The 21,457-nt window shown below is 35.1% G+C and overlaps 1 protein-coding gene across 2 annotated transcripts; it reads right to left on the minus strand.

Annotated features, from left to right (window-relative positions):
- Positions 1-8,273: 8,273 nt before the first annotated feature.
- Positions 8,274-18,808, minus strand: LOC149947630 (DNA-directed RNA polymerase, mitochondrial-like). 2 transcript variants are annotated; one of them, XM_090172311.1, is made up of 26 exons: positions 18,664-18,808; positions 18,501-18,599; positions 18,149-18,432; positions 17,971-18,090; positions 17,754-17,912; positions 17,615-17,683; positions 17,457-17,558; positions 17,246-17,395; positions 17,087-17,180; positions 16,818-17,023; positions 16,633-16,752; positions 14,486-14,527; positions 14,340-14,422; positions 14,071-14,270; positions 13,886-14,007; positions 13,385-13,485; positions 13,205-13,325; positions 13,053-13,137; positions 11,994-12,105; positions 11,854-11,932; positions 11,285-11,797; positions 11,107-11,220; positions 10,094-10,143; positions 9,924-10,022; positions 9,183-9,347; positions 8,274-8,451 (listed from the first exon to the last, which is right to left on the minus strand). In XM_090172311.1, the coding sequence occupies exons 1-26, from the start codon at positions 18,782-18,784 to the stop codon at positions 8,319-8,321; spliced, it is 3,543 nt and encodes a 1,180-aa protein (XP_090028437.1). In that variant the 5' UTR covers positions 18,785-18,808; the 3' UTR covers positions 8,274-8,318. The 2 variants fall into 2 exon arrangements, with proteins under 2 accessions (XP_090028437.1, XP_090028438.1); XM_090172312.1 differs by lacking the exon at positions 11,107-11,220.
- Positions 18,809-21,457: the final 2,649 nt, after the last annotated feature.

Raw genomic sequence — 21,457 nt, forward strand, 5'->3', positions numbered from 1 at the left:
ATTGATCCTATAGCTAAATCTAGTAATTTAACTGAGTGGCGGGTTTTGAAATGGGCAAAATAACAAAATTATAGAATTTTATATGACTTTTTTAGGATTTTGCTAAAAATATAGGATGTTATATAAAATTTATGAAAATATAGGATTTTATAGGAATTATTGGACCTCCGGCGTCCCTGCATTACTTAATTTTTAATAACGCTGTAATTTTTTGACTTACTTGACATTTGCTCTCAGGTAGCGAAATGTCACCACGCACTTAGGATTCAAAAACTATTGGCAAACCGATGCCCCTGATATTTCCAAACCTTTGCTGGAGCATCCAATGTTTTAAGATAACCTCAATAACAACTTTCTGGTAAACACTTAACTAAGGTAACTAATCTCATCATTGGCATTTAATCTAAATTGGTTCGATATTATTATACAACAGAGAAGTAATAAAGGCAAATCTTAATTAAGAATAACTTATTGGTGTAAATTTGCACTTTTTAGGGCAAACTTTCCGAACCATCATAAAAATTCACTGTTATCACTGATTTTTACTAAATAATGGGAATTTCCCTGACGTTTCAGTCGACTATCTAATTCCCGTGATATTTCCGGGTTTACTAATTCTGTATGAACCCTGGTAATCAGTGTTGGGCATTTTCGTCAAAGAGCCGCTCAGCTCACTCACCGCTCGCACTCGCTAGCCTAATATCCGCTTACGCTCACACATTGAGCGGTAAAATCACCGCTTCTCTCTTTTCGCTCTTTTTGAGCGGTAAAATAAGATCTCCTCTCTTTTCGCTCTTTTTGAGCGGTAAAATAAGCGCTCGTCTCTTTTCGCTTTATTTAGAGCGGTAAAATCAGCGCTCCTCTCTTTTCGCTCTTTTTGAGCGGTAAAATAAGCGCTCATCTCTTTTCGCTCTTTTTGAGCGGTAAAATAAGCGCTCCTCTCTTTTCGCTCTTTTTTGAGCGGTAAAATAAGCGCTCGTCTCTTTTCGCTCTTTTTTGAGCGGTAAAATCAGCGCTCCTCTCTTTTCGCTCTTTTTGAGCGGTAAAATAAGCGCTCATCTCTTTTCGCTCTTTTTGAGCGGTAAAATAAGCGCTCCTCTCTTTTCGCTCTTTTTTGAGCGGTAAAATAAGCGCTCATCTCTTTTCGCTCTTTTTGAGCGGTAAAATAAGCGCTCCTCTCTTTTCGCTCTTTTTTGAGCGGTAAAATAAGCGCTCCTCTCTTTTCACTCTTTTTTGAGCGGTAAAATCGGTGCTCCTCTCTTTTCGCTCTTTTTTGATGGGTAAAATCGGCGCTCCTCATTTTTCGCTATTTTTAGAGCGGTAAAATCGGCGCTCCTCTCTTTTCGCTCTTTTTTGATGGGTAAAATCGGCGCTCCTCTCTTTTCGCTCTTTTTTAAGCGGTAAAATAAGCACTCCTCTCTTTTCGCTCTTTTTTGAGCGGTAAAATCGGCGCTCCTCTCTTTTCGATCTTTTTTGAGCGGTAAAATCGGCGCTCCTCTCTTTTCGCTCTTTTTTGATGGGTAAAATCGGCGCTCCTCTCTTTTCGCTCTTTTTTGATGGGTAAAATCGGCGCTCCTCTCTTTTCGCTCTTTTTTGAGCGGTAAAATCAGTGCTCCTCTCTTTTCGCTCTTTTTTGATGGGTAAAATCGGCGCTCCTCATTTTTCGCTATTTTCAGAGCGGTAAAATCGGCGCTCCTCATTTTTCGCTATTTTCAGAGCGGTAAAATCGGCGCTCCTCTCTTTTCGCTCTTTTTTGATGGGTAAAATCGGCGCTCCTCTCTTTTCGCTCTTTTTTAAGCGGTAAAATAAGCACTCCTCTCTTTTCGTTCTTTTTTGAGCGGTAAAATCGGCGCACCTCTCTTTTCGACCTTTTTTGAGCGCTGAAAGTGGCGCTCCTCTCTTTTTGGTCTTTTTTGAACGGTAAAATTTGCGCTCCTCTTTTCGCTCTTTGAGCGCGGTAAAATCGGCGCTCCTCTCTTTTAGTTCTTTTTTGAGCGGTAAAATAAGCGCTCATCTCTTTTCGCTATTTTTTGAGCGGTAAAATCAGTGCTCCTCTCTTTTCGCTCTTTTTTGATGGGTAAAATCGGCGCTCCTCATTTTTCGCTATTTTCAGAGCGGTAAAATCGGCGCTCCTCTCTTTTCGCTCTTTTTTAAGCGGTAAAATAAGCACTCCTCTCTTTTCGCTCTTTTTTGAGCGGTAAAATCGGCGCACCTCTCTTTTCGACCTTTTTTGAGCGCTGAAAGTGGCGCTCCTCTCTTTTTGGTCTTTTTTGAACGGTAAAATTTGCGCTCCTCTTTTCGCTCTTTGAGCGCGGTAAAATCGGCGCTCCTCTCTTTTAGTTCTTTTTTAAGCGGTAAAATAAGCGCTCATCTCTTTTCGCTATTTTTGAGCGGTAAAATAAGCGCTCCTCTCTTTTCGCTATTTTTGAGTGCTGAAATTGGCGCTCCTCTCTTTTTCGTTTCACGCTCTTTTAAAAAAACATTTTGCCGCTCATAATGAGAGGAGCTCTGCCCATCACTGCTGGTAATAAATAAATTACTTTATAGTAGGTTTAAATGTTTCATGATAAGCGACCTTTTACGGATAATTTACTGAAGGTGTTTTCAGTGTTTAGTGTGGGAAGAATTAAGATGTAAATTTCAGGTTTTGTCAATAATAAGTTACCTATCAATTATTGAAAATAATGGACATGATGTTTAATTAAAAAATAAATGTTATATATCAGATAGATTCTGATTCAGATTAAAGACTTGAAATTTGTACTTTTTGGACTATTTCATGTTGTATTCCTACTAACTCAAATAATCTAAAATAATTAGGTTAGAAATATAAATCAAACTAGTTGATTTTTTCTTTTTTCGCTGTATATTTCTTTAATAGCTACTATTTGAAATATTTTCCACATTTTGGATTTGCGAAAACACTGTCTGGATGTGATTTATATAAGTGTCCTTTTAATAAAACTAGAAGTAAATGAACCGTGGTTATTGAAATAGCGCTCAGAATCGGAGGGCGTTTTCCTTATGAAAATGATGAGAAAATCGAGTCAAATAAAAGCTAATTTCCATCCCCGTCTTTTGACGTGATAAATTGCACTTGGAAATTGTTGGTATAGCTATTTATATGTATAAATAATGGTTTAATAAAAACAAAAACTTTTTTCAGTCTAGGAGCGCACAAAATTTCAAATTCGAGGTAAAAATGTAACTTCATAACGAAAACGCCTCCAACATGGGGAGTATAGCAATCTGATAACTTCGGTTAATTTACTTCTGATAAAACCGAAGTATTTTGGTGGGTTTTAATACGACTAGGGAAATTAAAAATTTTCCTTATTTGTTATAATTGTTGTATAATTTTAGGTCATAATAGGCCAGCACCTGTAGAAGTGTTCTAGCTGCCGCACACCAGTGCTCTGGGATAAGCCAACTTACCGAAAATTAACTTTTCTTTTGGGTTGGGAAAATATAGTTGAATATGAACCCATTACATAAGGACTCGTTTTATACCAATAAAAATATATATTTTTAGTATTAACCATTTGATTCAGGGTTCAGATATCATACGAAAAACTAATTCATCTGACATTTCAAGGTTTTCAAAATAACATGTTTACTCCCTAACATTTCCAGGTTTTTTACACTCTTTAGTTTTCTCTAATTTTGTGGCTGTTTTTAAGAAGTTTTGAGGACATTTTTGTATTTTGAGCACATTTTTTGTGTATTTTGAGATCACTAATAGCAAATAATGTGGTCCTTTTTGCGATATTTCGAACCCCCCGTAAAATATTTGCATAGACTACACTCTATTTCAGTTCAGCCCTTCAAATCGACTTCTTTTTCGCATGGCGGCATCAGTATTCATAAGAGATAGCTATTTCCCTATTAGTTTTAGTATACTTTCCCGTATACAGATGTCACCAGACGCTAAGGGAGCCCGTTGAACTTAACTTCACATCTTCAGGCACTTATGTACGTCTACTTTATTTCCATTTCAACCAGAGCCCTAGTATTTCACAGGAATTTCGTCTTGCCATAAGTGCCATATTTTTTTCAAGTCTATCGAGGCATGATTGCTTACTTATGGACTTAACGCATAATAAACGCAAAGCTCGAGGCCCCCCCCCCCGCACCGCAGGCCCTGCGGACCATCAGCTACGCCACTGCTGTGAGCTTTCATTGTTTACAATTTGTAAACTTCGATCACGCGCTATTCACGGCCGACTCTAGGTGGCGCTGCGGAGCCCTCCTCTTCCGAGGTTATCCCCTTTGATCTAGCGTCTGATATTGTCAAATTAGAGAATAATTATACCATTAACGAACCACAAAATAGTGTAAAATTATTGAAAAAATTCAAATATTAACCTTTAATAGCTTCTATTTCATCAATCCTAACCTTCAAATTCGCGTAATTATCCTTTTCAGTTTACATACGGCCTGGTAACGGCCAATGTGATAAGCTCATAAACAACTGGATTTTTTATAGCAACCGAAAGAGGGCGTGGCAATAGGTGAAAACTATTCGCCGGTCCGGAATCGTTCGATGAGTCCTCGCGCAAACTATTAGCTGAAAAAAATTATCGGACAGTTCTAACACAAACTATATAGTAGTATCGCCGGGAATAGTGGCTCACTCCTGTAATCCCAAGCGTCTGTGAGGCAGAGTTTGTGGATGGCTGTGTGAGGACGACCACCAGTCCCCCAACGGGTGGTCGGAATACTTCCGCCACGGGTGTCCCCACCCCTGTCCCCACGTATCCCCCCGTTGGCGTGGCCGTTACACATATCTCGCCCTGATTAGTCAGTTGGACGAGAGGACTGAATTGTCCCAAACGTTACAATCGAATTAAAAAAATATATATATAGTAGTACCGCTGTGTAGCTTTGGGCTATGGCTGCAATTTTGAGGGCAGTTTTTATCCAGTGATGGTAAGTCGAGGGAAATTTCCCAGATCTAGGGAAATTTATACCCCTAAAAATCCAAAAAGGGAAAAGGGAAATCAGTCTAAAAATTTGCGAAATCTAGAGAAATTCCACGTAGGGTGATTTTAAAGTGAAGTTACTAATCTAAATAATCACAATATTTAAAATAATTGATTTAATTTTATGAAAATATTAAAAGAGAGTAATTTTAGCAAGAAAGCTTAATGTTTTCTATAAACCTGGGTTACCTAGCACCCCTGCAATTTTGCTTTCCACTTTTTCGTTTTATTATCGAGGACTCGTCTGCTCCTCGGAATGGTGACTGTGGTCGCGTGCAGTGTGAGAAATTATATAACCAATTATAATTAATCTAATAATTTCTAGTTTCTAGTCATCTAACAATGTTGATTAAACTAATGGGGAAAAGTAAAAAAAATCGTTATTTTGTGTAATAGCGTATTGTTTTTCAGCTAATTATTCTATTACATATAAAGCAATTAAATGTATTAAGATAAATAGTAAATTATAAATATATAAATTATAGTTTAATATTGGTTACCTAGAAGGCGCTATGTAATAAATATAACTTTCTGAAGGCTAATAAAGAAACTAGGGAAAATTTTGGTCAAAAAGGGAAATTTTAAGTCCCTGTGAGGGAAATTTCAATTTGGCGACTTGACATCACTGTTTTTATCTATAGGAAAAAGCATGGGTGAGTGCTTTCGTGTGATACGATTTTGAAAACTTGTAACGTCACAGCTGTAGTGTTCACCTAAATTTGCTTTCTGTTGCAAATACCTGCCATTCCACATTTCTTATATTGTAATCAAAGGAAATTTAAAATAAATGATCTTTTGACTAGCAAGAATTTTAAATCTCAAATGAGCAGGAGGGGTTATCATAGTGGCTATTCCAGCAAAAATTCTGATCACTGTCTTGATTTTATTTCATAGATATAGTTTTAAATTTTTTTTAGCCTTTTTAAATATTCATAGCGTAATTTTCCGGATTGTATAACAATGTATTAAGTAAATAATTAATCATACATGGTATAACCACATGTTCTTAGTATGACAAAAGTTACAATAAGGGTTGACTACAACTTTGAGGTATATTTTGCATATATCATTTACTGATTTATAACAGCCTCGGAGACCTTTAGTTTTGTACAGGGATTAGAAATACAGGTGCTAGAGCATAAGATGATTTGTTACTCTCTTTCACTGTATAGATTTACAAATGATAAAGTATAACCAAAAGTCAATATGACTTTGACTTTTGGTATAATTGTACTAGTTACTCTTGAGAAAGTTTATTAATATCTTTATCTAATCAGTTACATACTGCGTAAAGAGTGAACCAGCCTCAATTAAAATTCAAAGAATGAACTCAAATACGAATTTAATATTATCAGGCTTGTAACTGGATTAATTTTAGTTAATATTTTTTGTTCACCACAATTCAAATTTCAAAGTTCCTTAATTTATAAAAACTGAAAACTTACAGACTAGATGAAATGGTTGTTTCGGTGAAATCACAGGTTAGTTCTGATTTATTTCTTAAAACTTTTAGTAAATTTTTTAATTTAAATGTTCGTCAGAAAATCATCGTATTCTAGTTGCCCGAAATTCGTATCTATTTTTATAATATCAATAAAATAAATGTTTAATAAGACCTTCACTACTTTCCTCCACGTTCAGAGATCATGATTATGCATGAGCAGAGGCTTAAATAAATGTAATAGATTATTTAAAAAGCATACATTTTCCACTTTACTTTTGGTTTCAAATAATAGGTTATTAAATAAAATAAACTAAAAAATTAATTCCAAATTACTTAAACAAGCTAACTCGATATACTTTAAAGTAGAATTCGTTCGAGCCTATATTTGACACTTCCAGAATATAGATTCTGCGTTTTTCTCGTGACTCCTTGGATATATGACGCAATGTATTTGGTCTTGTGACTTATTAAAGCATCCAATCTTAAAAGGAGCGATTTTCAAACTCCCGATTGACATGCTACAACCAAAAAATCATCTTGAAAACAGAAAAATAATGGCAAGTGTTAAAAAAATTATTTACACAATACAATGCACCTAATTCATTTTTGAGGCTGAATATAATACACTTTCTAAATTGAGAGGATTTTCACTAATCCATTGTTAAAATGTTTTTTTAATTGTTGTCTTGACTTTTTCCCCATTAATTTCTTTAGATAATACAAAAGTGTACTAGTAAAACCTATGAAAATGTGAACAAGAACTGGTGCCAATTTTCCAGGATACGTTGACTATATATGCAATGCCACAAATTGCTCTCAGCAGATTTTGTTCATAGCGTCCAGTGGCGTCGCTAGGGTGTTTTAGGCGGCGCTTGAGCCACCTGTAAAATTTCTGAAGCGCCACCTAAAATTTCCGAAAAGCGCCTCCTAAATTTTTCCAATTCACTTGTCGAAAAGTTTCTTCGAACTTAAAAATGGGCATAAAAAATTTAATTTTACCTAGTCGGCCTCATTGTTTCAACTTTACAAACCTTTTTAGGAGCTCCCCCCCCCCTCCCCCATATCTCTCACTAGGACGCCCTGACCAGTGCTTATGGCTTAAGCGCCCCCAGTTTTGAAATCCCGGTGACGCCACTGATAGCGTCCGCTGTCTTTGATCATAGTTTGCAAGTTTTCGAGACTCCTTCTCTGTGTTTCAAAAACACATGAATAAATACTAAAAACAGGGTTGCCAAAATATTTTGTTACTTTTCTCGAAGCAACTTAAGACTGCTCAGTTTATTTTCTAATGCACTTCTGAGTACAATCTGAGAGCTTTGGTTAAGAATATCAACAATCAATTAATAATAATTCTTAAATTAACGTTAGAAACTTATAATTCTTTGATTCCTATACGAATCAGTGATTAGACTGCATGATTCTTTAGTTCAAAAATTTGTTACACTTATAACTTAGAAGCTACTCTGTTCTTAACGTGAATAAAGATATCATTAGATTCTCAAAAACAAAAAGAAGTTATACTTAATATTATATTCTCGAAATTTTGGCTCAGATTTCAGTGATTCAGAATAAGATAATCAAGGCCTATACAAAGTTATCAAGAGTCACAGACCCCTTGGATAGGAACCTCATGATGCTGGTAAAATCCTCCAAGAGGCACAAGGTAGAGGTCCCAGATAATAAAAGTCAAGTGTAGCCCTGAAGCCAATCAATCTTAAATGCACCAACTTTAAAACTCAATAGACACGCTTCGCTACAAGCAAAAAATTTATCTTGAAAACAGTAAAATAATGACTAAGTATAAAAAAAAACAAACAAATTTATTTATACAATAATACTATACACCTAAAATTTCAGATGGTCAATTCATTTCTGAGGCTGCTACAAAACAATCAACTAAAGAAATAAGTTGAATATAAAACACTTTCTAAATTGAAATTGCCTCTTGAAGGGATTTTCATTAATACATTGTTAAAATCATTTTTTAATTGTCGTCTTGACTCCTTCATTTCCGCATTAATATTTCTATAGAATACAAAAGTGTATTAGTAATAACATTTTTAGTTTTTTACCATAAGTGAAGGTATTTTCTTTAATGAAACTAGTGCATGGGAAATTTAATACTCTGTATATGAAAAAGTGTTATCAACTTCAAAGTTTGGAAGCTGCTTCGCCAAGGTGTTGGAAAGGTTGTGCATACCAAGATGCTCAAACTTATGGGCTGCATAAAAATCACAGCTGAGAAGTACATGAGGGATGTCTCCTCCTCTGCAAGGGATCCTCTCTCACTTCCAACCTGTTATTGCTTTTAGAGAGCTCTCCTATTACAAGGACCAGGGATAAACTCCTTGGCCTTCCTCTGACCTACCATCTCCATCTCAAGCCAAAGTTTGACCTGGCTTTCAATCAAAAAGCCATTCAAATGGCTGAGACCAGACTACTGGGTATTGGGATGGCAGGTTCAAAACCATAAAGCCTATCCTTTACATCTTCCTTATGAAAACATGCATTTTAGCGTTTGACTATCGATTGTGTAGCTTGTGCATGGTGATCACAAGATTTTGTTCGAATGGTAACCTTTTCAAAAGCACAAGCAATATAGAAATTTTCATTTTTGGTCCAATAATTCTATGTTCAAGAGTCATTTTCTCATTGAAATTTTTTTGTGTAGAAATGTTATACAAAGGCACAACATGTTATGAGTGATTATGTGACATATGGAAATATCTATAAGTTTAAAACAACAAAAACCTTACTCTTCAGAAAATGCAAAATTATCGACTAAGAACTTGGACAGATTTTCCAGGATAGGTTGACTATGTAATGCAACAAATTGCTCTCGGCAGATTTTGTTCATTGCGTCCACTGTGTTTGGATGGGTCCAAAAACAATCATGGACTGCTTGAAACAATACTCTTTCTCTGTTTCAAAAAACATATTAACAGTTAATATGAAAAAATAACAAAACGTATTTAGGTCATTCAAAACATGGTGGCCACCATATTATCAGATTGAAATTGCCTGATCTTCTTAAGGCCAAAGTTTGACAATTATTAACTTAATATTTATATATGATTTACTTTTATCAGAAGTAAAAAATTTACTTTTATCAGAAGTTAAAAATTTACTTTTATCAGAAGTTAGAAATTTACTTTTATCAGAAGTTAGAAATTTACTTTTATCAGAAGTTAGAAATTTACTTTTATCAGAAGTTAAAAATTTACTTTTGTAGTTTTATGTTTTAACTAAAAACAATTATTGGAACATTTATAATTGACCAGAACATTCTAGAAATTTATAATAGTAAGAGAGCTAGAGTAAAATTACAACGACATAATCATAAAATTTTCAAGATAATTTTAAATTCCAACTTTTTACAAATTCTCAAAATTTCCTGACCTTTCTAGACCAGTTTAAAAATTTTCTGATTTGAATGACCTGTAGCAACCCTCAAATAACAATAGTATCATGTTCTTATAAATACTTATGCGTTATACCTTTGGCAAAATAGAGAAGTAAGCATCATATGGGATGAATCTAGCGAATGAATGAAGTTCGGAGGAAATGCATTCTTTTGTTTTAAAATATTTGGTTGCCTGCATAGTAAAAGTTAACATATAAATTAAAAAACCTAAAAAAGTATATTTAGTAAAAATAAATTAATTACCCGCTTACACCAGAACGTTTATTAAATGCTTTAGATGTAAAATATACATCCTAAAGAAACACAAAAATATTAAAATCATTAGGGTTCATGGAATAAAATAATTAAGTGCATTTTTAAAGTACTAAATAAGTTTAAACTAAATTCATAGAAATAAACAAGGTTTTCTTATGCCATAAGTATGACACTGAGTTAATTGTTTACTACTTCCTATTCAGCACCGCTACTCTTAAAAAAATTCTAAATGCTGACTTCCTGAACAACACACTTTTAGGAACATAATCTCTTAAGAGTTCAAAATTTACTATTTTAACCAGGGCCACCGAGGGCGGTCCCGGGCCCCGGTAAAATATAAATTCCGGGCCCCAAAAAGAGCCTTTAGTACTGTAGATAGCTATATTCTTTCTGAGATAAACCAGGGTGAAGTATACCTGCATTGTTCAAACCCGGGCCCCGGTAAATTGTACCGGCTTCCCTACTCTCTTGTCGGGCCTGAATTTAACAAAATTAAAAGCAACTCCAAAGAGAACAAATTAAAGGGTATTCTGTATTGCACCAAAAAGATCCTGTAAAGTATCGCCTCATATCGTAGGTGCAGAGTTAAATTTTAAATTTTATCACCCAACAAGAAGCTCTGCCAATTTTTCAGTTTAACCAGAGAAGATTTAGTTCTCATTCGTAAGCTTTGGAAATTTCAACCAATACACTAGGTTACGCAAGCTGTCAATAGTACCATCCAAGTACTATACTAGAGCCGTCACTTGCTTTAATAAAGCTTAAAAATTAAAACTAAGGTTTTCTTTGGCAAAATGTTGAATTACTGAATCAGACGTTAGAAATGATTATTAAAAACATTCACTTCATGTAGTAATAGGCCTCCATATTAAGAGTATTATCTGATTGGCTGAATTTTAATTTTCTGGCCAAATGGGCAGTACTAGTAAAAAAATGCATGGACAAAGCTACAAGTGTCATACTTATTGCTATTATGTTGCTTATACTTAGTTTTCAAGTACCTGCTTTGAATGTTTCTGATAAGGTTGCATGATGGGAAAGCCGAGAGGTGTAACCCAACACACTGGCTCCCCTTTCACTTTTGAAATTAATTGGGCACATTCGGTGAACCAATTCTTAAAAGAAACTTTTACATTGGACCAAGAATTCAAAAAATGATAATTACTTGTGAAAATTTACCTGAATATGCCTAGTAGCTGTAAACATTTTCTGAATGCTATGAAACGTTTTCGTGACTAAATACATAGAAGCGGCCCATGCATACTCATCGGGGAAATCTTCAATGTCTTGCAGACGTTTGTGAATTTGAAGGCGAGCTCCGAATCGAGTTACACCATACACAATTGTCATAACAGTTTGTTTTACAACCTTCCTTGTGACAAAACCCTCCAGAGCTTGGGCTATTTGTATACCCGCCGCAGCATCTGCAGCTCTCTGTTCTTCAACCAAATTAGCAACACCAGTATAAACATCTTGAGGTACTGAACTGGGATAAAGATTAACTTGTTGGGCCCCCTCAAAGTCTCTTCCAAGGGCGGAGTAGTGTTGAAGACCATTACATGAACCATCTTGATGCACCGGGAAATGGCAAATGTAGTTCTTTGGATCCGGAGATCTGATTGCTTTCACTATTTCCATACAACACGCCAATGTTTGCCAGGGTTCTTCTGATTTCATCCACCATTTGTTACCCTAAATTTAGTAGAATTAAAAAACTTCCTGACATTGCTAAAATCAATATTTCATACCTCGAAAGGTCTATCGGCAGAATCAATTATATCAGAAATAATTTCATCAGCATACCTCAAGCGATTCTCCACAGATTCCCTTAAAAAATCCATCAAACATTGTGTATTCTTTGCAATACATGACTTAAATATAGTTTTACCGTTTCTTGGTACCAGTCAAGTTAATGGCATGAATTTTCAACCAATTGAGACCATTTTCACCGAGAGGTTTTCCATTGGCAAATAACAAAATTCCTCGAACCAAATCACTGCCTGAGATAATGAATATTAACAAAAACCAAAAGTACATAATATATCTCTTAATAGAGAAATATCCATCCCAGTCAAAGCAATGAAACATGTTCCTTCACAGACTCCTAAGGGCATTAATTTCATTGCACCTCGGCTTACTTATAAACCTTATTTATTTTAAAGAATAGTTCTAGAAAGTTTTTAGAATAACATATTCACTAGAGGTGGGAAGAATCCAAAATTTTCTTGAATATGAAAGATTCATGAATCCGCTGTACCTTGAATCTTTCGTATAATAATATTATGGATAAAAAACTTCTATTTTAAATTAAAAGTTTTTAATGTAAGCAAAATTTTAAATCCATGGTTCACCATAATATTGGTGATCTTGTACCAACAAAATTTCAAAGATGGCTGTGACTGAATGCTTCTATTGGATATCAATGGAGTTAAAATAATCTTACCAAAGTTTTAACAGTTTTTTTTCTTATAGGTTAGGATTCAAAATATTCAAATGACAAAAAAAACATGAAGATTAGAGTTTTAAAATCTCATTGTTTTTACAAATTCACAGGATTTAGCCCACCATTTTTTATCCTACAAATCATATTTTGAAAAAATGCATGAGCTGCAAACGGAACGTGTTTCAAGCTAAGAATATAAGCAGCGTACTCTTATATGTTTCTTTTTCCCCTCAACCGATTTAAAAGATGGACAAAAGGGAAGGAAGAGGTACACACCCAACAAATTTTTAATAAATCTACATGGAGATGGATTAATTTATTCAGGCCCGGTGTTACGGTCTGCAGCAAGAGATAAGATAGGAGCTCAAAAAAGGTTGACACTGAATGCGTGGCCCGCAGATAGCACTGTGATGCGCGCCCCCCTAACGCCGGCCCTGAGTTTATTTCTCTCTAAGAGATATATACTTTGGTTAAAACTGACTAAATCATAACAGGTCAAAATACCAAGATGATTAAAATGTGGTGGTGTAGGATACACTCGACCTCTGAAATCCATGTTGTGAGGAAACCAAAATATTCGATCACGAAACTGTCAAAGCGTTTAAATCACCCCAAATACCAATATTTATTTAAACCAACATAAGAGATAAACATACGTGATTCGCAATGGATAGCTTATAGAGAGTATCACACCACAAAGAGTACATTTCAGCCTTTTTTTGCCTATAGACCAATCTTTCATAGTTTAGCTTGGCATTTACAGTGATTGGATTATCCCTACAAGATTAAAATTCATACTGACTTTCTCTCATTTCTTATATTTAAACTAGTCAAACCTCGAGGTTTTATCTGGTTCATGTAAAACATGAGGAGGTTGAGGTACATCCAGTTCTTTACTTCCATCACGGTTAAACAGATCTATTATTAGATCCAAAACCTTAAAAAAATAATTAGCACAAACTGATTGGTATGCATGTAATTAGTTTTTTTACTGAATGAAGATAATATTCTATTAATTGCTTAAGTTATTCATCAAGAAATTACTGATACTAATTTCTCAGCAAATTTACCTATGCATAGATTTTGGATTAATCAAAAATTTTTCCAGGTTTTTATTTTATTTAAAGCCCAATTTAAAAACAAGGGGTGTGATAGCTAAGAAACTAGACTTTTGATATAGCAAACATCATATTTGTTTAAGTAATAATTAGTATAGATTTGCCATATAGGTATCAATTAGATATCAAAATCAGTGTAGATAATGGTTAAATTATATCAACCTACATTTCTTTTAACTATAAATAATACTGAAATCATTTGGATTATAAAATAGTTACCGGCTTATTGATACTCCATGGACAAATTCCCAAAACATTTAACGAATCCATGCAGGGATAAAGTTCAGGTGGAGGATAGTTTTCAACAATAAATTGATTTGCAATTTGACGAACAAAATGGGCTACAATTAAAAGTGAGTTAATGAACAGTAAAACAAATAATCCAATATTCCTGTGAATGTTACTTTGCATCAATAGATAACCACCACACACTGGAGAAATCCACGGAAGAGGCGGACTACTCATAGGAACGACAGTCGCACTAAATGTCAAATGCTCGTTTTGAGTGACTCGATAAAGCTCAGAAATCAAAGGATGAGGTTTGGTTTCCTCTTTCAACTTAAAACCATTTTGACGAAAAATCTTGTAGAAAGCTGGAACTTTTCTTAAAAGTTTACAAAATTTATAAAACTTGGGTTTCTATACCAGTCAAATTACTATTTAAGAGACATACTTAGAAGAACTTTTATTGCTTTTCAGAATATAAGCGCTAATTTGAACTTCATGAATAATTATCTCAAGTAAGAACTTTCCAACCTTCATTAGAAAAAAAAATGTAGTAAGTTAAGAATGATAAGATATCGCACACTCTATACTTACACCAATTAACACATTATAGGGCCAATTAATAAAAGGCACATCCTATAATTACAAATATAATTTCAATTACTGAGAAAAAAAAAGGTTAATATCATAAGTATATAACAAATCTCTTATGAGATAGTTATTTAAATAGTACATAAAAAAGAGAAACATATGTACCTATTCAGATTTTTACAAGCCCGTGGCAGCATAAACTACATCAGGCCTCAAAATAATAAACATATAATAGCCATAAATATGACTCGCCTTATTCTCTAAAGCCAAATTTTTTAGTTATAAATCTTTTCCACTAAATCTCTATAATGTGGGACAAGATTGTTAGAAAACGAGAACCACCGTTGGTCTAGAGATAACGCATTGTAACCCGGCCACCTGAATTAATGGCTTTAAAAGTCGCTTGAGGACTTAGGCCTAAGGTGGCGCCTTGGGAATTAGCCTAGCTGATTATTATTATTATTATTATGTCAAAGATGTAAAAAAGACCAACAACGATTGGGGAAACTAAAATATATTTACTAAATAAATTGTACAGATACTAGTGGTGTTTCGGCCGATAGTCTTAACTTGTAACTTTGCCTTGAAGGCCTAACTAACGGAATGTTTGAAATTTTATTTATCACGTCGGGTGTTTCTATTTTTAGCTAGTCTAATCTTGTAATTTCAACTTGAAGGCCTATCGGCCGAAGTACCGCGTATCGGGTTAATTTATTAAATATATTTTAGTTTCCCCAAGCGTTGTTGGTCTTTTTTACCTCTTCGACGTTGTTCATTACAAGATTGTTAGCACTCCATAAGTTGTTACTAGCTTTTGAAACTCCTAGTAATCTGACACTAGCCTATAGTTTTTCCAAATAGTAAAGTGGAATTTAAAATTGACTATTATAAACACTTTCTTATTTTCTGACTAAAGTTGTTATCAAATTTGAGACCAAAATTAGTTCTCAGTCAGATTTATCACCAATAAAATAACCTGGAAAACAATTTGCCAAACAAAGAGAATTCGAAATCACAAAGTTCCTATTCTGAAACTTCACTCTACAACTTAATTTATGCTACAACGTTGTATTTGGCCTTTTAAACATATTGGGGAACAAAGGGGGATTGAGTCGGTGAAGGTATATCTTTTAAGAAAATAACATAAACTGTACAGAGATATGTATATACTTCTGATAATATGTACTGTCAAGAAACTATTTAGCATGAATCTATTTAAATAGATTCATGATTTAGGTTAATGAGAATATATGAGCCAATCCATTTAAAAAAGCAAGTACTACCTAAGCCAGACTGAAAATCGTATTTCAAATTGAACCAACTGGGCACTTGTTTTAAATTTTTCTTTTTCAAAAATAATTGAGAATGCAGTAGACATGTGCGAGTACTCAATTTTGTTCGAGTACTCGAAGCTCGATAAGCCTTAGGTGAAAAGCTCGAAAAGGGTTCGAGCCTATAATCGTGGCCTAGGCTTAACTTTTGAGTACTCGAAACTATTAGGCACTGCTCGCAAGTTTTTAAAAATGGTGGGAAAACCTACTAAAAAAATTCCCTTTGGTCCAGCCTTAAGACCTCTTATTGGGTGAGCGAAACGCCCTAGTGGTTTCTGATTGGTTACTGATTTTAAATGTAGAAAACGAAACCAAAAATATAAATTATATAATGTAGGGTGCCCTATCTGTTTCGTGGTTTATCAATCCACTATTTTCTTGTTATAATCCCTAGTATCGCCAGTTATTAATTTAGACTTTACAGATATGGCTTCAAATAAACGCAAAAGCTCAGGCGGTAAATATTCTTTTAATGAAGAAATAGTAGAGCCTAGTGATAGAGCTAACTCTAATTATTAGAGTACTCGAAACCCCCTTTTTAAGCTAAGCCTAATTATTCGAGTACTCGAAACCACTTTCTAAGCCAAGCCTAAAAGCTCGATAAAATATTAAAGCTCAGCTCGATACTAGAAAAGTGAAATTTTTCATACTCGGAGCTCGGCTCGATACCCAAAAATCAAGGCTGGCACATGCGTAGAATGCACCAATTACTTTGCTATTGATAACAGTGAGCTAAGTAGGAGATCGTGCTAACTGATCTGGAAGGCACACACCTACATTCTCAGTACCCTAAATAAGTTCTTGGTATTGTAATATTACAATTGAAAGGCCTTGAGAAGATTCAGATTCTATTTTCCTCAAAACATCACGGGAGGTGTATTTCGTGCTATATTCCGGATCTGAGATCAGTTGGAGGTATTTCTGATAAATTAGCAGCAGCTAAGAAAAATGTAATGTACAAATTAAGACAACAGAATGGAATAAATATTGTAAAAAAAACGTACTTTGTCGGTAACACCATTTTGTTTTTTGACCCACATCATATACTTCAACATGACTTGCTCTCCAATCATGGAACTGAGGGTGACATAAGCACAGCTGTATGTTTCAGACGCGAGAGCTAAATTTTTTATCTCTTGCATCATTACATCAACATAATCATTAACATCCAACACAGCTAAATAAGGATACACCGTTAAGCCTCTATTATCTGCAAATGAATAATATTTTGTCGATTGAGAACTACAAAATAACAAGAATTAAATGATATTACATTTTGACTGATTCCATACACATTCAAGATTCTGTAAGAATGATAAACGTAAAACCTCTCTCCATTCTTTTTCGCAACTTTCAAGTTGTTTCCGCTAATATAAAATTATTTAAAATTTAATGTTACTGGTAAAAACATGCGACATAATTAATTACGCACTAAAAAGTAAGTTTTTTCGTTGTTTTTCTGTTGATGATTGATATTTTTAACCCTTATTTGACCATTTTTTTCCAGCTCAAACTGGGCCAAAGAATACTTCTGAAGATCATCCAACGTGCAAGCTTTTTCCATACCCGGATAGATGTTACTCTACATTATGCAATTTTTACATATAATTCGAGGTAAAGATTGAGGATTCCCTGTAACTTACAATTGAGGGATCTTCGTTTAGTTTTTCAAGTAAATTACATGAATATTTGGTGGGAAAAATAGGTTGTTTGTAGCTGTAATTGGGAATCAACTTGCGAATAGCCTACATAAAATATTTTCATCAGCTTCTTATGTCTAAACATAATAAATTTCACTAACTTGAAGAATTTGTTCTCGTTGGTCTCCCACAAATTTACATTTATCAAAAATGTCTTGAAAGCAATAGCCCTAAGAAAGAAAATATACAATTAATAAAGAAAAACTAACCCTAGAAAACAACATTAAGAAATTCCCTTACATCTGCCTGAAGTTGCTTGTGAATTTTATCAACTTCAGTAAGATTGACAACTGGCTGTCTGTTAAGACACTCTAGGAACGACGAGTAAATGCTTAGACTAAATTTGAAACCATTTTCTTTAAGAATATCCGTCAACTCCAACAACATGTTCCAATTCCCCTATTTCGACATAAAGTATAAAGTCCTTTGCGTAAAGTAGAGGATACTAATTGCTTACTTTAGAGGCCCATCCTTGAATCATCAATTCAAATACACCAGAGTTTATGAGGAGAGTTGAATAAGTTTTGTCATTGTCGTTAAATTTGAAATTTTTCAATATTCGGTGAGCTTGTTGGTGCTGAAAAAAAGTGATAATTAATTAATTGATTAATAATTAAATTATATCACACTATTACCATATTAACATGAAGGCACACAGTGATATACGATTTCAAACTAGCAAAATAGGATGACTCTCTAGCAAGCCGTGTGCTTGAATTTATATTTTCATCTTTTTTCTTTTTTTTTGATTTTTTTGTTTTAGATTTCTCTTGTTTCGAGGGTAGCTCATTTGACATTTTTGGCAACTTCACCATTTGAAGATTTAAAGATTCTTCTTTCTGAATATTTGAAATATTGCTGGAAACTAGATGAAATTTGAGTCTGGAACTTGTCAAATCCCTCTGATACTTTTCAAGAACTGTTTTACCAAAACCCAAAACTGTATTACATAAAATAATTTGCAACATTTATTTTTAGTGTCAGTACCTTGAATGAGTTCTTTATAGGGTTTTTTAATACGTTTCTTTTTCACTGGTTTCATTATGTGTCGTTTTGTATTAGTAGTCAGAAGTCTTAAATTAACAACTAAGGGCCAAAACAAAAACACGTGTTAGCTTTCCATAATTTTTGATATATAAAACTAACTTGCCTATTTTTGTAATAACGGTAAAAGTATAAGCCCCTTGAATTTGTGATGACCATAATCTTGGTTTATAAAATTGTTGTTCGTGAAATTTGCATATGATAAATCGCGAATAGAAATGTAACATTTCTAAGCACTTCACTATAACCGATTCCGAGAATCCGAACGCTAGCGGCTAAAAAAATGTAGTTTGGCTTATGAAGATTTTCAAATCCCATAGCACATGTTTGCATTCCTTCATGATGTATGTATTTTGTCTATAGCAGACGCTCGATGGTAGATCCCTGGGCAGATATACTAGCAGAAGCTTTTAGCACACCGTTTGGAGAATTTGAGGAATGGCACCCTTTTTTTTGGAAAGAACACTAAGCCTCAATCACCAGATAAAAAAAGCCAAAAGGGAAGCTAACAGGACGGTAATATACACTTCAATAAATGTAGGAGGATGGTCATTCATCATAGAAACTACCACAGGAATAGAAGGCCCTGCCTTTGTACGTGCTTTACTAAGATGACATGGGCAAAAGGTTCTTCCTTCATTTCCGGTTATCTCTGGTCCAATAAAAAAAAAAGTTTTGGAAATGACGGCCAATTAGATTCAAGCGGAAATGAACGGAGAACCTTTTGCCCGTACCAAGCCCGTAACACTTTTCATCGACTCTTTCTATTCCTCTTGTAGTTTCTATGCATTCATATTCCTAGAATAAATAATCTTCCAAGGAAATCGCCAAGAAGTAATATTTCCTAGAGCCAGGACCTGACAGGGAATCGTGTAGCCTCCATGGTCCTCCCAGGATTCCGTCTCGCCGTTCGGAAACATTAGTTTCTCCCCTCCTCCGTCCAGGAGTGGAATTCCCTTCCGGAACACCTGAAGGACATTCCAAGTCACGTGCAATTCCGGAAGGCGCTTTCCTCGTTCATGGACCTGTACGAGTAATGCTTCCCTGTCTCGACGTGATGGGTTTTTAACCCTTTGTTGAGCAAAAACCGAACTCAAGAACTGTTTATATAGTGTTGGTTAAGATAATGGAAAATTTTACGGCAGAAACAAGCGTTCCCTTTTAACCATGTAGCTTTTTTGACATATTAAGGTTTCGCAAAAACCCCTACTCACTCTTTTATTTGCCGTCGAAAACTAGATAGGTAGTGTATTAGCAGAAGTTACTAGCGTTTGGCAGCCAGTAGGGTAAGAAATTATATTATGGTACGCAAAACATGTATTATAGGGCTATAATGGATGAATTTGATGCTGTTAAAGGCTAATATTTGCACATTTCTCTAATTTCCTTGGCAATAGCAGACACTAGATCGTAGGTGCTAATTCGGAGGACTGTGGAGGTGCTGCGCTACCTAGCTAGAGTGGTTTCTGTCGCGAATAACGACTAAAACCATAAGTGAATAATAATAATAAGCTATGCTAGGCTAATACCCAAGGCACCACTTTAGGCCCAAGTCATCTAACGACATGTTTAATGCCTTAAACAGGTGGCCGGGTTACAATGCGTAGGAGGGTGGTGGCCAGCCCTTCATGCCACGCGAGCCAACAGATCCCTACACTATATAGCTATTACCGTTAACCTCTTCAAGTTTTTAAGGAAAGAGGAAACCAAAGACCTTGGGGGAAAATCTCTTTAACCAGTGGGGAGAGAACTTGCAAACTTTACGCAGAAGGAATGGTTTCGAGTTTTCACTCAATGCCAAGCTGGAATCGAACCCGGCTTCTCTTGCTGCGAGGTGAAAGTGATAACCACTCCGCCACCCCACATAAGTATGGCACAGAACGAATTCGGTTAATGATACTCTGTCGTAGAGTGATTGCAAAATAGGAAGTTTCCGAACAGGAAACTCGTCCCTTCCTACTCATGCTAAAACCAATAAAAACAAAAGAGAGAACCACTGAAGCGAGTCCAAAATAAAAAAATGGCAACCGGCAGAGAGCAATGATAACGCCAACGAGGTTTCCCTTAAAGACAATTGAATCCCAATTTTCCGGAGAGACCGCTGTAACATAGCCAGCACGACAGCTGCAGACATTTTATAAAATGTCTTTACGCTTGACCAACTTGTTGAAATGTTGCCCTGGAATAGTTCAGCCAATGCCTAAGAATGAGGTCATAAACTCTTTAGTGGGAGAGAAAACGGATCCACAGCTGAAGCGGGGAGGCAACATTTCAACAAGATGGCCAAGGTTATTTTATAAAAAGAACTATTAAGCAAGCGGCGAGTCAAAGCAGATTAGAACAAACATATAGTAACCTTATCTGACCCTTAATGTGCTCCAGCTATGGCCCGCTGTAGGAACAAACCTCGAGATCAAGAATCATAAATAAAGGGGTTCCAGGTAAGTCGCTGGTCAAAAAGAAAACTTAAATAACGGTCGTAAGAGGAGAACCACTACAGACGTTTTCAAGAGGTCAGTCTAAGAGCTGGCATGTTTCTTCGAGGAACACAATATCTGCGATAGCTCTCTGTATTTATACAAACTTCGGGAAACGCCACCAGAGTCTCAAATATTTTCCATTTTCCTAATAGCTGAGAGGAGGGGGTACTTTAAAGCAGGATTCTTGATGAAAAATAGACGCTTCCATAAAACCCATTCAGCAATACTATAGGAAATATTAATTTATAGATCCTGGACGTGCAAGTTACTATTTATATGGTCTTTGTAAGGAATGGTTTTTAGGGCTGTGCGAGTACTCGAACATCATTGATTACTGCCATTTTTTGAGGTCGATTACTCGAACTCGACGTCGAATAAGTAATTGGAAAATACTAGTCGGTTAATTTATCGAGTACCAAA

The sequence above is a fragment of the Leiobunum rupestre genome, chromosome 4 (genome assembly GCF_980474605.1).
Source record: "Leiobunum rupestre chromosome 4, qqLeiRupe1.1.hap1, whole genome shotgun sequence".
NCBI classification, from domain to species: Eukaryota; Metazoa; Arthropoda; class Arachnida; order Opiliones; family Sclerosomatidae; genus Leiobunum; species Leiobunum rupestre.